Source organism: Lynx rufus, unplaced genomic scaffold (genome assembly GCF_022079265.1).
Source record: "Lynx rufus isolate CCGP_SWC_20201006 ecotype Redwood Valley unplaced genomic scaffold, mLynRuf1.p SCAF_14, whole genome shotgun sequence".
NCBI classification, from domain to species: Eukaryota; Metazoa; Chordata; class Mammalia; order Carnivora; family Felidae; genus Lynx; species Lynx rufus.
The window spans coordinates 17,568,716-17,585,308 of record NW_025814828.1 but is presented as its reverse complement, the minus strand read 5'-3'; the positions used below and the strand labels follow the sequence as shown (position 1 = coordinate 17,585,308).

Below are 16,593 nucleotides of genomic sequence, written 5' to 3'. Positions count from 1 at the left end.
AAAGTTTGGTTTTTTTTTGAATGCTTGAATGGAAGGATACTAGACATTATGGATATTCCAAATTACTGACTGAGCTGTTCCCTGGATCCTAGTCTCTCTTATTTACTCAAAGGTATCTCTTGAACAATGTTCGTTTCTTTCTCCTGCAGCATCAATTTTTCCGTTTCTACCCAATGATTCCAATTAGCAAAGAAACATGCTGTAATTCTCCAATTTTGAAAAACCAAAATGCCACCTCTCTTCACCCACAAACTACCACTCTACCACCTCATTTCTCTGTTCCCCTTTACAGAAAAAACTCCTAAAAGCCTTGTTTATATTTCCAGTCTCTAATTCCTCTCCTTCTTTCTTCCGTAGCTTTATTGAGGTATGATTGACAAATAAAAATGTTATATATTAAGGCCATACATATAAAATGATTTTTAAGGTGTGCAACATGATTATATAATATACATATATGATATGAAATGATGACCAAAATCTAGGTAACACATCCTTCACCTCGCATGGTTACCATTTATATGTGTAGTATATGTGTGGTGAGAACACATGAGGACTACTCTCAAATTTCAACTTTAAAATGGAAAACAGTATTGAGGTTCCTCAAAAAAACACAGAACTATCTTGTGATCCAGCAACCCTACTTCTGGGAATATATTCAAAGGAAATGAAATTAGTATCTTGAAGAAATATATCAACTCCCATATTCATTGTAGCATTATTCATAATAGCTAAGATATGGAAACAATCTAAGTGTCCATTAATGGATGAATGGATACAGAAAATGTGGTATATGTATATGTGTATATGTATTCAGCCATAAAAAAGATGGAAATCTTCAATCTGTGATAACATGAATGAATCCAAAGGACATTATGCTAAGTGAAATAAGCCAGACGCAGAAAGACAAATAGTGTAGGATCTCACTTTTATGTGGAATTTCCTCCTCTCTCTTTCTTGAACCTACTCTGATTAGGCTCTTGCCCCCCAAACTATACCAAAACTGCTATTTTGTCAAGGTCACTAGCACCTTCATGTTGCAAAATCCAGTAGACAATTCTTAGGTCCCTTGACTTTTCTGATCTATCTTAGCTTTAACACAGAGGACTACTCCCTTCTTTGTAAAATTATCTTCATATGGCACCCAGGACTCTGTCCTCCTCTGGTGTTCCTTTCCTCTTGCTAAAAATTCACACCCACACCCTTCAGAGCTAAGCAAAAATGTTATTTCTTCAGGGATACTTTCCTTGACTTTACTCTTGGTTGGGTTTCTTTGTATTTGTTCTCATTTTCTGTTGTAGTTTTTCTTCATAGCATGCCCTTTATAGTCCAATAAGTATTTATTAAATCAGTTGCTTGAATTCTGCCCCTCTTCTAGAATGTAAATTTCACAAGGAAAATTTCTCTGTTGTTTACTGTGGTATCTCCAGCCCATAGCACAGTGCCTTAAACATAGTAACTGTTCAATATTTACTGACTGATAACTTGTTAAAAGGGAAATGGGACATTCCGCACACACTGGACCGAAAAGGGTGGGAGCTATATCATCAATTTTTATTTTCATAGTTCCCTTCTCCTCCCTCTTTGTCAACTTTCCATTCCCCTCCGTCATTTTTCCTTCCTTTCCCCTTACTCCCTCCCTTACTTCCTTCTAACCAGGGATGTCAACCTGACTAACCTCCTTCATTTTTAACATATTAAACCTTAGAGAGCTGTTTGGTAATCACGTCAGAACTAGAGAAGTCCTGCCTCTGGATATGTAGAAACATTCCCATTTTAGGCTACCCATGATGTCTGTTGAAATACTATTGAATTGCTGCCTTTTTCAATTGTATTTATCCCCCTATCTTTTAAACTCTCTCTTCAAACATGCTAAAATCATTAAATTTCAGGGTGATAAATAGCACCTTAGAAGCAATCTTCTCTCTAACAGTTACCAAAGAGTTTAAGAAAAGACTAAACAGAAATTTCTCCTTAAGTCTGACAAACCCTTTAACACTCACAAAAAAAGTTTTCTCTAGAGTCTAAGGAGAAAAAATATATATACATACATACACACATAAACACATCTGTTTTGACTATTTTAGCCAATATTTTGATGAGAATGAGAGTAGTAAGGAATGTTAAGCTACAAGCATGCCACATACACACATCAAACTCCCTACATACCAGACAGAAAAATTACTTTCAGATGGTTGACTGCATTTCTATGAAAACATCCCGAGGTAATTTAAGGTAGACAATCACACATTTAAAGAGGAATAAAAGGAATTGAATGGAAAGTCAGTAATTTTTTAAGAATAAAGGCAATATATCTGGATCTAATAAAATAAGTAAAAACAGGCACTTTGATCTTTAGGGCCATATTTTTTAAGTTTCATTTTTGGATAAAAGCTTGAGAAAAAGTTGGATTGTAAACATTGCAATGTGATGATTTAAGTATTGGCTTTAAAGCCTTCTAACAATCTAAATCAAATAAAACCCAATTATTATTAACTTCAAGCCTTTTCAGTTTCATTAATGGAGGACAAAAACAATTAAAATCTCATTTCAAAGAATAAGCTACATCTTATTTGTAAATTTTCCTATTGCTTTCTAAAAGTGATCTAGGCTTTAAATGGGGATTAACATAAAAACTATTGAAGGAGAAAATTTTGAAGTGTTTCAAAAATTATATGGAGCTTTTAACACTTGATTCCAAGGCTAATTATATTTTGAACCAAATCACCTTTTGTAAACATTCTACCAAGAAAGCACATGTGGAATACACATTGGAGTTTGGAAAGATAGGTTGTTCCAAGTTGAAATGTTTGCCACTGTGCATAGAATTAATTCTTCTACAGTAGAAGGGTATGTGAAGACTAGGAAGGATTCAGATGGTTTAAATATAGTTTAAGTGGCAAAAGAATTCTGCATCCTCCTCTGAAGGCTCTGATGGGTAAAAAAAATGAGCTATGCTAAACTCTTCTTGCTCTGTGCTGTGCTCAGAATTAATATAGTAGTGGATAAGAAAGATTACATGAGTATGTAAATATTATTTGGTTTAAAACAATGCATTTTGAAGTTAAACAACTACAAATTAAAAACTATTCCATTTATTTTATTTTTGTAGTTTCAAGTTTCTATTTAAATTCCAGTTAGTTAACATACAGTGTAATATTAGTCACTCTACTTAAAAAAAATCTTAGTAAAGCAGTATCTTGAAAATCTTTATCAACATACGGAAAAGAGTCAACTTTTTTCATGAAGAGTAAAAAAGACAATGATTAAGACTTGTCACATGAAGACTCTCTTTTGAAATAAACCAGAATGACATCTTGTAATAACTTTACAATTCCTTTCAAATATATTTCTCTTTGGGATTATATTACTCAGTGAAACTAGCAAGAAAGGGAAAAATGAAAATCATAAGACACACCGAAGTTAATTTCTCTAGATTTCACTGGTAGTCTGTATTAGAGTCAGCCCATGAATATACTTAAAATTTTTTTTTAATGTTTATTATTTTTGAGAGAGAGAGAGTGAGAGAGAGAATCTGAGCAGGGGAGGTGCAGAGAGAGAGGGAGATACAGAATCCAAAGCAGGCTCCAGGCTCTGAGCTGTCAGCGCAGAGAGCCTGATGTGGGGCTCTGAGATCATGACCTGAGCCGAAGTCGGACGCTTAACTGACTGAGTATACTTTTAACTTCTGATCAGTGTTCTCTTCACTACATGAGATTGCCTTGGTGATGAATTCAAGACCATTGCATTACACAAAAATCCGATTCATTTTTCTTCAAAAATAATTTAATGAGATGTATGATTACTGCTTTTGTTTAAGTGTCCTCTCTGCCAGTTTGTAAGTCTTGTAAAAAAATTCTTAAAAGCTATGTGAAGAGCTAATGGAGGATAAGAACATAAACTGTGGATGTAACTTTGTATTTGCTGTCCATTGCCTTAAACAAAGATGGAAAATACGTTGCTGTGAAAAGGTGTGTCAACTTATAAGCTTAGAGACTTATAAAACAATGCTATGTTACCATATGTATACTTATAAGTGGTTGTATATTGTCTTAATTATTTGCTCTAATGTCTCTAGTCATTAAGCTGATCAATGTACAATTTTTAGTTATCTCTTTTTTAAGAAGATTCAATGTAACAGTTGACATTTTCTACCCCCACCCCCCACCCTCGAGGATCTATTTCCTCTATGATTTCTGGTAAATTGTTTTGCAGTGATACCAGTAATTCTACAAGGAGCCTGGAGTATAGAACACCATGCACTGATCTTTTCAGTTAGTATTTATTACTTGAGTTCGGACTTTTATCAAAAATAAGATTTACTCTAGAAAATGGCTTTTCTGGAAGATAAAAATGAAGATGACATTCAACAATTCGTCTACTGGGGTAGGCTTCAACTGAAGAATAGAGGCTTTTCCAAATGCTTATCTATTAAGTCAGCTGTTTGGAACTTAAAACACAAAGAGATTTTTATCATTGGTGTATGGGTCTTAAAAATTTTTTTTTAATGTTTTTCAATGTTTATTTATTTTTGAGAGACAGAGAGAGACAGAGCACGAACAGGGAAGGGGGACAGAGAGAGGGAGACACAGAATCGGAAGCAGGCTCCAGGCTCTGAGCTGTCAGCACAGAGCCTGATATGGGACTTGAACTCATGAACTGTGAGATCGTGACCTGAGCCGAAGTCAGACGCTTAACCAACTGAGCCACCTATGCGGCCCTTAAAAATTATTTTTTTAATGTTTATTTTTGAGAGAGAAAGAGAGAGAGACAGAACACAAGTGGGGGAGGAGCAGAGAGAGAGGGAGACACAGAACCTGAAGCAGGCTCCAGGCTCTGAGCTGTCAGCACAGAGCCCGATGCCGGGCTTGAAACCACAAACTGGGAGATCATGACCTGAGCCTAACATAACATGAGACGCCTAACTGCCTGAGCCACCCAGGTTCCCCAGTATATGGGTCTTTAAGAGGAGCTATAAAAGTCTATTTCAGCATTTTCCAAAATATACTCTATCAAACATTAGTTCATTGGGAGGTTAATGAGTATTTTGTGACCCAAACCAAAAAAGATTCAATGTACAAATACATTTGGGAAACAATAAGCTAATCCAAATTCAAGAAGACCTTCAAAGCCTTTAGTATGCTAATGTGGACTTATTAGTTGCCAAGAAAGGGATAAAATATTCAGAGTTTCTCAATTATATTTAACCAGATAACCTCTTTCTTTTACAAACATCCTCTTTCAGAACTAGAGATCTAAAGAACATATTTGGGAAAATGATGGATCCTTAAGCCACACTGTGATGTGAAAGCTAACACTAACCACTCTATTTAAATTTTACCTTGCTTCCATTTATTACATTTTTTTTCCATAGGGGAAAATGCATTCTGATTTCAGCTAGGGACAATAGGACTCCTCCTGCTCCAGGGAATGTCATGATTAGGTTTTCTATGGTACAGCAGGATAGGTCATCCCAGACACTCACAACATTATACTACTTCTGCCCAGAGAATATGCTAATTGTGAATAAATGTAGGTCTATCTTTCCAGGGCAATAATTTCATTGATTTTTTGAATTAAAAAAAAAAAGGCAATTGGCCCTGTGTCATACAAGGGCTCTTTGATTTTCTAGTCTTATATACCTGCTTCTGTATTAAATCTGTCTACAGTTGATTCTTAAATTAGCTAAGGGTTTCTTTTTATTTTATTTTATTTTTTTGCTAAGAGTTTCTTAAGAGCATCACTGTTGACATTGTGGACTGGATCATTCTTTATTGTTGAGAGCTGTCCTGTTCTTTGTAGGATGTGTACTAGCATCCTGGGCCTCTACCCACTAGATGCCAGTAGCATTTCCACACCCAGTTATGACAACTACAAATGACCCCCCCCCCCCCACCCAAATTACCAAATGTCCCCTGGAGGGCAATACTGATCCAGATGAAAATCACTGAGTTAGATGGTTCCTATTCTTGGCTTCCCATTTTGTCTTTAAGGGATGCACTATTTCACCTTCATATCTTTTTGTCAATTAATTCATTTGAAGAGTTACTTTTTTCCTCTGATAGTTGTTGCATCGGCTTTGTGGACTTGGTTTGTTAATCTTTCCATTTTATCCACATATTGATACTCTGGAACTTGGTTAAGAGCTCCTTTTTCTTAATCTTACTATTTTATCCATTACCTAGTGATTTAATTTGTTCAGGCTATTCTTTTTTTCTTGCCTAGTTTAATTTTTTTTAAGAGTCTCCAACTATTTTATATATTATTTTTGCTCTCTCTCCTTTTTTCCCCTAGCAATTAATCTTAAATTTTAAAAAAGGTATGGGGTCAGAACTGTTTTCAGAATTCTGATGCTGTAAGGTTATATTCAGGCTCTTCTGCCCAGAGTATGAGCTAGTGGTTTCCATAATGGAACTTAAAAGAAGGCTTGGATCAGGGTAGTTTCTAGTGTTATTACCTATTTGAACACTCTTCCTTCTGCTTTTCAAAACCAAACCAAAAGAAACAGATGAACTCTTTTCATATTTATTTTGAAAAAAATTTTCAAAAGTTTGTTTTATTTATTTTGAGAGAGGTGTGCGAGACAGAGAGAGAGAAAGGGAGAGAGAGAGAGAGGGAGAGAGAGCACCCACAAGCAGGGGAGAGGCAGAGAGAAAGGGAGAAAGAGAATCCCAAGCAGGCTCTATGCTGTCAGTGCAGAGCCTGATGTGGGGCTGGATTCACGAATGGTGAAATCATGACCTGGCTGAAATCAAGAGTCGTATGCTTAACCAAATGAGCCACCCAGGTGCCCCATATTCATATTTCTTTTAATTGCTAGGATTTAAGTGGCTAGTTATTGGGTAGCTAGAGGAACCAAACCAAGGAAATACTTCTAGCCCTGTTGTCCTTTATTAAATCCCTCCACAGGGAGAAGAAGAAGTGCTAATTTGATCCAAAGGCACTTGACAATCTTTGGTATACTTTTATTTATGAGCAGGAGTAATATATTATGGCATTAAATACTATTTCTTGAGCATTTTCCACGTGGCAGGAAGAGTACTAAGTACTAGACATACATTATCTCATTTAATCCTCATAAAAATACCACAGGTAGTGTTGCTATCCCATTTTACAGGTAAAGAAAAAACATAGTGAAGCTAAGACTCAAGTTCAAGGTCAATCAGTTATTAAAAGGCCAATCTGTACCACCAAATTCAGATCTATATGACATCAAAACTCATGCTCTGGTATTTCTATTTGTAAAATTACACAAATTAAAGAAGAGTGCCTTCCCTTGCAGATTACTCTGATTTTTACATTAGGAACAGAAAATTTTCTATTTCTCTCAAAATACTGCTGAACTACTTTTCTATCCATTACATGGTCCTTTATCACCATCAGCTTGATACTGAAAATTATTTTGTGAAACTGATCAACATGCAGTCTTTATGAATTGTATTAAGTCCAAAGGAGTAAGAATTCCTATGAGTAGAGTATACATCTCATATTTCTACATTTTTGATTCACTAATTTCTATTTCTATGGTTAGTTCTGCCTTGGAAGTGGTACATTTTACTTAAACACAAACATTTCCTGTGGTGAGAATCTCAATTTCTTTTCTTTCTAGCATAGCCGATGAATGACAGCTGAACTTTTATCTGATTAGAAAGACAATTTACATTTGAGAATCACAGGAAAAAGCAGACTTGTATTCAGAAATAAACAAGTATGAATGTATTGTGTATTACATGATCCTTTAAGGAATTTTTTATTTATTTTATCATTATTATTTTTTTAATATTTGTTTATTTTTGAGAGAGAGAGAGAGAGAGAGAGAGAGAGAGAGAGAGATTGATTGATTGTGTGAGCATGTGCATGTGAGTGGGGGAAGGGCAGAGACAGTCGGAGAGAGAGAATCCCAAGCAGGCTCCATGCTGAGCACAGAGCCTGATGCAGGGCTCAATTTCAGGACTGTGAGATCATGATCTGAGCTGAAATCAAGAGTCAGACACTCAACCGACTGAGCCACCCAGGCACCCAAGAAATGTTTTAAATAGTGCTATTAATTATAATTGAAATGGCCAAAAGTTGGAATGATGTTGTACGACAAAGAGAAAGATGATGTTGAGGTATGACAAAAGACTCTGGGGCCTACAAATAATTTCTTTTCCTCACACTGATAAAATAGTTTATAGTGTTATTGCCCATAGGTCCTTCACAATGCTATTATAAGTCATTTCAAGCCATTTGCTATTTATGTGGATAAGAGGGACATGGTAGTTAGTTTTCTCTTGTCCCAACTACTTGAATGGAAAACGTGCAGGTATGTAACAGAAATTAATTTTCCTCAATGCACAATGTGTACAAATAACATTTATGAGGAGCATTTCTAAAATAACAGCTTTACACTCATTCATGTGTTTTTTTTAGTGAGGTCCTGGATTCTCAGTAAGTCAGAAAAGGTCTAGATTCCTTCAAGCCAATACTATTATGTGATATTATTGTAAAAAATATGTTTTCCTCCTATTATTATAAAATATGCCACATTTTATATGGCACATATTATAAAATATGCCACATATTATAAAATGTGCCACAGCCACAAAGAGCCTCAGCCAACTGTGACTACCTTTCAGCAGATTTCTATGCATAGGAATGTGGTATGATGGAATAGCAAGGGCAAAGAGTCTTGAAGAGTGAAAGGGAAAGCTGATGGGGATTATTACCATTCTGAAAAGTTGCCAAGCAAATGATCTCATCAAATTTGAACCTTTGCCTTTGAAGCATGAGCAGATGAGACAAAACAGTTAAAGTGATTTAATGCTGTCCTCTTTTCCCTTCTTTTAATTTTCTCATTAAAGTTTCTTTTTAAAATTGAACTGTTTATTCACCCCATCTTATTCTTCAAATAATTTCAAATGTCTGATATTATTATTTACTTGTTGGGATCTTTAAGTTATTTTGTTTTTTCTCCACCTTTATTGAGGTATAATTGACAAATAAAAATAGTATATATTTAAGGTATACAACATGATGATTTGATATACATAGAATTTTGAAATGATTACCATAATCAAGCTATTTTAACACATCTATCACTTCACATAGTTACTCTTTTTTTTTCCTGTGGGGTGAGAATACTTAACATCTATTCTCTTCACAATATTAAAGCTTCTATGCAACAGTGACAACAATGAAAATAAATACCTAGCACATGCTAGGCACTTTCTAGGCAACTTACAATGCACTGTCATTAAATTCTCACAAAAAGTCTATGAGGCAGGTATTATCATCTTCATTTAACCAAGGAGAAAATTGAGACCAACATCCCCAAGCTCACACTAGAGTAATTAGATAAAAGACAGCATTGCCAAGTAGGGCTGATGATACAGCCAAGGTTAGTAACCAGTTATCTAGGCTGCTTCCCCTACTGTCTCCATGTTTCCAGAAATTATTCTGATCTATCTTTTTAGCAAAGTAAAACCTATTTTATTTTCTCTGATTTAAAAAGGACATAACACATTGTTACTAATTTTACCCCTCAATTTAGCTACCTTTTCCTAAGGTCTGTCAGGTCCATGTCTTGGTAAAAACATGTTTACTTTAGTGCCACTAAATATTAAACAGCATATACAAGCATAAACAGCACATACAAAATCAGACCTACTTTTGCTTGCCTGAAATCAAATGCTTGGATTTGGAAGCAATAATACAATTTGTGAAAATTATTTCTCTATAATTTAGCAAATTACTTTCATCACATTTAGTTAGCTAGTATCACTAACAGAGTCCACAAATATCCATGGGTACTTAATCCAGGCTCTACCACTTACTAGTTAGGTAAGTTACTTAACCCATCAGTAAAATAAGGATTCTGTTAGCAACTACCTCAGTGGGTTATTGTAAGGATTAAATGGGTCAATGCCTTTTAAATGTCTAGAACAGTGCCTGGCATATATAAATATTATTTACTTATTTCCAGAAGGGCCATCCACTGTCTATCCATATTATACTTGTCTGATAGCTTAGAGCAAATAATTGTTCTTTTTTTAAACTCACTCGTAGCAACAACTAGTAGGTCTACAATATAAAATGAGAACCTTCATTAAAAATGTCTTTTAAAGCCCACAATTAGGATATTTTCAGGCATTTTTCTTTACATCTTTTCTTTGTCACTGTCCAAAAACAGTTTCCCTAAATATTTTTTTCTTATGTATCTAACTTTATTACTTATTTTTTAAAGTTTATTTATTTACTTTGTGTGTGAGAGAGAGCGAGCAAGCAAGCAGAGCCCAAGGTGGAGCCCGAATTTCAGAAAATATGAGATCATGACCTGAGTGGAAATCAAGAGTCAGACACTTAACCAACCTGAGCCACCCAGGGGCCCCTTATATATCTAACTTTAAAATATGAACGCACTAAGAGAATGTGACAAGTATATACATATTTAACCAGAAGCACATAATAATAACTGAATCATGTTTCTTCTTTGCTTCTCAAAATCCTATCTATACTCTTACAACGTTAACTCTAAACCTTCTTGAATAAACAGGTAATCTGGGGAGTTAATAGGAAAGAATGGTGGCTAAGCTCACATACTTCAAGATAAGGGTATTTGCGACTAACAACTAAGTTGAGCACTGTAAGCCTGAAGGACTTATTCATTACATTTTAAGGTATCATACAAGTGCTAACACGTGAAATTACGGTCATTTCCAGAAAATATAAAATATGAACTTTTTTGTACTGTATGTTTTTTTGCAATGTACTTCAGCAGAATCATGTATTTTTATTATCATTACTTTTTAAATCTAAGGAAATACTGTCACACTTGTGAGTGTATGCAATGGGACCACCTTATAGGTTAAATAAAGAAGTTATTGATAATTGCTTATAAAGTTTTGGAGTAATTTGTACTGGAAACATCAGGGTCTGGGCTGAGAGATTTATATGAACCCTCAGATCTCAGACCTATGTTTGAGAAGCTGCCAGGTATTTGGTGGGGATAACTAACATTTAGAAACCATAGAGGATGACTATTCATCATTTAAAACAGCGTGTCACTTTTCAGCTCCTGGGCTATAGGTATTACTTTGCTCACATTTTCCTACTTTCCTAAAGTGATTCCAACACATCTCTTTATTTGTTTCTTCCCTCTAGGTTATGAATGCCTTCCAGGGAAAATTTATGTTTTATTCACCTTTGAATCCCCAGTGACTGGATGACTTTATGTACACAACAAATATTAGCTGAATGAGTTAAGAAAAAAATTAATCTTTGGAAAAATTAAGGACACAAATTCATGTGTGTGACAGGTAGAATTTATTATTTACAATCTGATTTTAAAAATGTTTTAATACATTAAACCGCTAGTGATCTGGAGCAACCTACAGGCTGTGCTAGAAGATCTTCACTGAAATATATCTGTAAGAATCTCCACTGAAGGTTCAGATTATATTTCATGTTGGAAAGTTAAAAAAAATTCTGGATCAAAAGTAAAAGACTTTTTTTTTTTTACTTTGTATCAATCTTTTGGGCATATATACATTTCTTTTCTCCTAAGTTGTTTATAAAAATATATCAAATATCTGTAAGATATCTAAATTTTCTAAAATTTAAACAGTATTTTATTTTATTGGGAGAGAGAGGATTTGTGAACATGATGACACTAGGTGGTTTAAACTGTAGCCTGAAGAGACTAACAATTCATACCCATTCAAGTAAGAACCAAGTAACCAATTTTTTATAAAGCTATCAGTAATCAGCTTCATCTGGTGACTATAATTTCCCCTTTAAAATTCTAATCATACTTCAAAATAAGCAGAAAATAGCCAGAGAATTCTAAGACAGAAAAAAAGAGTTGATATACATTACTGCTTATCCAATAACAGGCAGTCAATAAGTATTTGTGGAATGAATGAATAAAAATAAAGATCTTATGTTATAAAGCAGGGGTAGGGATAACAAAGATGTCAGGCCTCTACACTGCTCTCTACTGCAGAGGTTTATAGTATAATAGGGGAGGAAAGCAACGGTGCAAATACCTTCAAATTATGACAGTTCAAAATAATTGCCACCAGAATGGTATAATTGAGGAGCTATGCTAAAAAATATCATTACTTATTATTATGATAAAAAAGCACATGTACAGAGAATAACACAAAGTAAAGTAAGTATGGTTCCTATTTTTTAGGACCATTTTGAGTAAAATTTCTCATATATAATTATTACCAAAGAGCTGTAAGGAAATAAGGCATGTGTAGTAAGGTACATGATGACTAATCATTTGGGACCACAGGAGGGAGGCATATGGCCATGCTGGGCAAGTAAGGAGGGCCAGTGGAAAAAAAAGTTAAAACAACCTTCCTTCTGCTCAGCTCCCATTATTCATCTGTATTAATCATCAAGGATCCTATCTTTCCCCTTCGCTATGCTCCTCACTAAAAATGATTAGTTTGAAAACTAGAAAATGAGGAGCACAGAGTTCCAAATAAGTCCATTCTTTCTTGGAATAGGATCATAGCTTTACTATTTTAACTTTAGGCAGCCTTATATGCAAATCTTTCAGATACAATGTATCAAGTGAAAGCATGTGTGACCAGGTTGCTTTCTTGGTCATGCATGGGAAAACAGAAGTCAAAGATGAAAAATGCTAGGTATGTTGTAACTGTAAGGCCATCTCTGATTTAAATATGGTGTGTACTTCCTAGTTAGAATCCACTTCATTCAAATTTTCTAACTTCTTAGAAAAAACAAAAATTGAGGTGAGATTTTCCCCAGAATGTATATCTAAAGAGTTTTTAATCCCTGAGGAATAAGGAGTTTATTTTATATAAGTCATGTTAAAATTTTTTCCAGGGTTATTTCAATGAACAAGTCAGAGCACACCTCCTGGAAGGTCCCAACCACCACTACAAGTAGGGAGCTAAAGCAACCAGAGTCACAACAGAGAGTACACAACACATTCCAAAAACACCTCCTGAAGGGCCAGGCCCTGGACAGTGTGTGACCCCTTTTTAATATAGTAGTGCTCACAGGTGCAGAACACATAGCAAGCTATTATATAAGTAATGTTAGTAGGAAGCATTCATCGAAAAAAAATAATCCTTGAATGATTCCAGTTTGGCAAAATCTGACATGATAAAAATTACATGTGATTCAAAAGGGTTTCCATAAATCATTAAAGAGCTAAAATGCTACTTATTGCTCTTACCTATCTTTGGAAATTTTAGAATACTGTTTAATGTCATGCTTCGTATTGTTGCATTAGAAGCACATTAGAAGCACATCAATGTAATTCCATTAGAAGCACATGACAGGCACAGATCAATTATAAAGATTCAAAAGCTATCAGGTAAATCAAGTAATTTTCATAAACCAAAAGTCTATGAAAAGAAGTAGAAGTTCTCATATGAGACATATGTTCTTATGTCAGTGTAAGAAAAGAACTCTTACCATAAGTCGGGGTGCTTTCTCGTCTTCCTTGACTACTGGATCTTCCTTTTTCATATTCATAGCAATACAAGACAGTATCTTCCTCAACAATATTAAACCTCTTTCGATATTCCTGATCCAGAAATGAATTTGGTGATTCAGATCCCTTATGCACCGGCTTGCCAACCATATGTCCTCTGAGGTCTTCACAAGGAAGGTTTCCTTTTTCATCCCTAAAAATAGGGAAATGTAAAGGAGAAGAATGTAGGGAAGTGTTAGGGTGGTAAAATGGCAGAGAGGGTCTAAAAAAGTAGTCATATCCTTTCCATACAATGTGTCCTCTAATCTTTCCAAACTTTCTTTGAGGCTTCTAGGGCAGTTTTTAATTATTGCTATACTGCAAGAAAATAAATGCTGAGGATCAGAGAGGTTAAATGACTTGCCTAAAGGTCACACAGCTAATAAAGGACAATGCTAGACATGGGCCATGGATCTTCTAACTCGTGCTCTTGTCCATTTTCACTGTACTATGTCATATAAAGAAAATCATCTTGGCACATAAATTACTTTTAGGGCTCAAGACAGTAGGTATAAGGTAAACATTGCTAACAACATAGCTGTCTTCTGCCACTGTAACTAGTAACATTATCATAGTAACATTAGCACTGCTTAAAAACAAAGATGTGTTTAAGAACTATCACCTCTGTAACAATATTTGCAGCCTTAAGAACCAAATTAACATGATATAAACTGATACTGTAAGAATTTCAAACAGCTTGTTATTAATTTAAAATAAACCTTACTGAAAAGAATTACTTAGAGTATTTAAACTCTATGCATCTCATTTAATAGTAAACATATAAATTCACAGAACTAATTCTAAATGGATAGATCAAAATTTCATTACACATCAGCAACATTTCTTGTGAAAAGAGAGTAGAGAAACCTGATAAAATATGGAATTTAAGATGATGGCAAGGTGATTTTTTTCTATAGTATTCTAAAATAGAAAAATACAATAATTTATGGGATCCCTAAAACTGTTACTGACATATAGTATTACACAGTCCAGGCAATTGGGCCCCTTATGAGTGGTATTTTGGTAGAAATACTCCATTAGGATGGGCTAAATTGAACCTTGTTTATTTTATGATGTTTCACTGACTAGCTATGAACTCTTTGTTAGAAAAGCCTGTCTTCTAGAACACAGCTATGAATGTAAATGCAATATTTTCTTCTCTTGAAGGTCATTAATTTTATTTCCTACTACTTCTTAATTGTTTCCAGTTCTACACTGAACAGTGCCATGAATACTAAAAAAAATTAATTTTATGTTAAGTACCAAGACTGAAATCTTAAATCAATAGAATAAAGTAAATTATAACAAGAAAGATAAAAAGAACAAAATTTTAATTTACACTATGTCTTATAAAATGGTGATGAGCTTATAAATCTAATGTCAATTCAAAAATATGAGTTATGTTTCAACAAGAACACTATACTTCCATACTTTCATACTATGGTACAGTACACTTCCGTAGGTATATGGCAATGTCTAGATTAGGTCTCTCCAAATGAGAACTACATTCCCAGTATTTGAAATATATCAAAAGTAGAATAATATTATTGTCAAGACTAACTGAATCAGCAAGCTGTCCCATGTATTTAACTCATCTGAAGTTGCGATTGTCATTTACATTGCTAATTCACTCTTCTACTTTTAAAAATAAAAGTATTGCTTATTGCAAAGTTGTAACTGGATAGCTAGGTCTTAGGCAACATGAAGAAAGCATATTAAAAAAATGCAGATAGAATTTTATTGACACTGCAATTAGCTTGAAAATAGCCCTAACGAACTCGTGGCACTGGATTAAGGTTTTGCCTATCTATAAATGGGCAGACATTTCTATCAGGCCTGTTACGTGAATGTTAATGCAGCTGAGATCAGAAGGTGATTCAGCCCTAGTTAACTCACCATGCTCTATTTATATGGATATTCCAGTGGCAGAAAATTGGAAGGGCTGGTATTATTTACTCTGTAATGATATGAAAGGAGGGACTCATACCAACAAGGAAGATTTATTAAGCATGTATATATGAAACGAATACAAATAAAGCTGAGTTAAGAAATGTATGCACCAAAAACAATTTTTGCAGTAGAATGAATACATGCATTGCGTATATAAAGTATGTGCCCATTTGTGTGTGTATCTCTGTATGTGTGCTTGTATGTATGTACTTACATCGTGAGTCCCTGAATAACTCAATGTATTAATTCGTTCTGCTGTACAGATTGAAGGAAAACTTTTCTTAATGTTATGTATGTAATAAATCTACACTTTTACTCTGAAAAGGATTTAAGGAAATGGATGAAAATTCAGAACACTGCTTTAGTGGACTTTCTTTACATTTAATGGCTCAGAGTAAAATTAATGAGAGAAATTAGTGCTTAAACTTCAGAGTTGTGCAAAGACCTACAAATTCTTGATTTTTATCATAGAAAAAGAAATTTGGTTAAGTATGTAATGCAGTATATACTATGAAAATGAAACTGCATATAGTCACAAGACATATAATAAAAAACTGATGAATTTTCACTCACTCTACATACATGAGTGTCTTTCAGAGAAAAAGGTACTTCTTCTGGAATAAATGTGTTTAAAGAATGGTAATTACATGAAAAAAATTCTATGTAACTTGACAGCTAGCCCTGACATTTTTATGTATTTTTTGGTTTTAAGATGAGAAAGCTTTTATTATTTACAATTAAATTAACACTAAAATGCCTATCCTACATAAACAAAATTTTTTACTATATGAAGAAACAAATGTTCAGATGAGTTACATTAGGTGAACCACATTAAACATCAAAATGAGAAAATGGGACAAAAGTTCTGGGGCTGTATCTATGGAAAGAATGACAACTGCAACAGTTTTATGGCCACAACTTCAAGTCAAACCAGAAAATGCAGATAATTTATACAGGCTGGTGTAAAAAGGGACTCTGATGCATGCATTGTTCTGATTGTGCTATATCAAACTATTGTGTAACTTGGATAACTAATAATTTGACTCAAAATATAGTTAGAATATTCCATTAAATTATACACTAGACTAAGAATCAATCTCACTAAAGTGAGATAACACCTCTAATTATGAATTTTCCTGAAAAGTATG

General features: G+C 34.2%; 1 protein-coding gene across 4 annotated transcripts in view; it reads right to left on the bottom strand.

Moving 5' to 3' along the window:
- The window catches only part of CNKSR2 (connector enhancer of kinase suppressor of Ras 2), a 306,470-nt gene that overhangs the window by 96,343 nt on the left and 193,534 nt on the right, over positions 1-16,593 (bottom strand). For all 4 annotated transcript variants that reach the window (XM_047075991.1, XM_047075992.1, XM_047075993.1 and 1 more), the window contains one exon: positions 13,438-13,649. In XM_047075991.1, the coding sequence (XP_046931947.1) occupies positions 13,438-13,649 (212 nt within the window). The remainder of the gene's footprint in view (positions 1-13,437; positions 13,650-16,593) is intronic.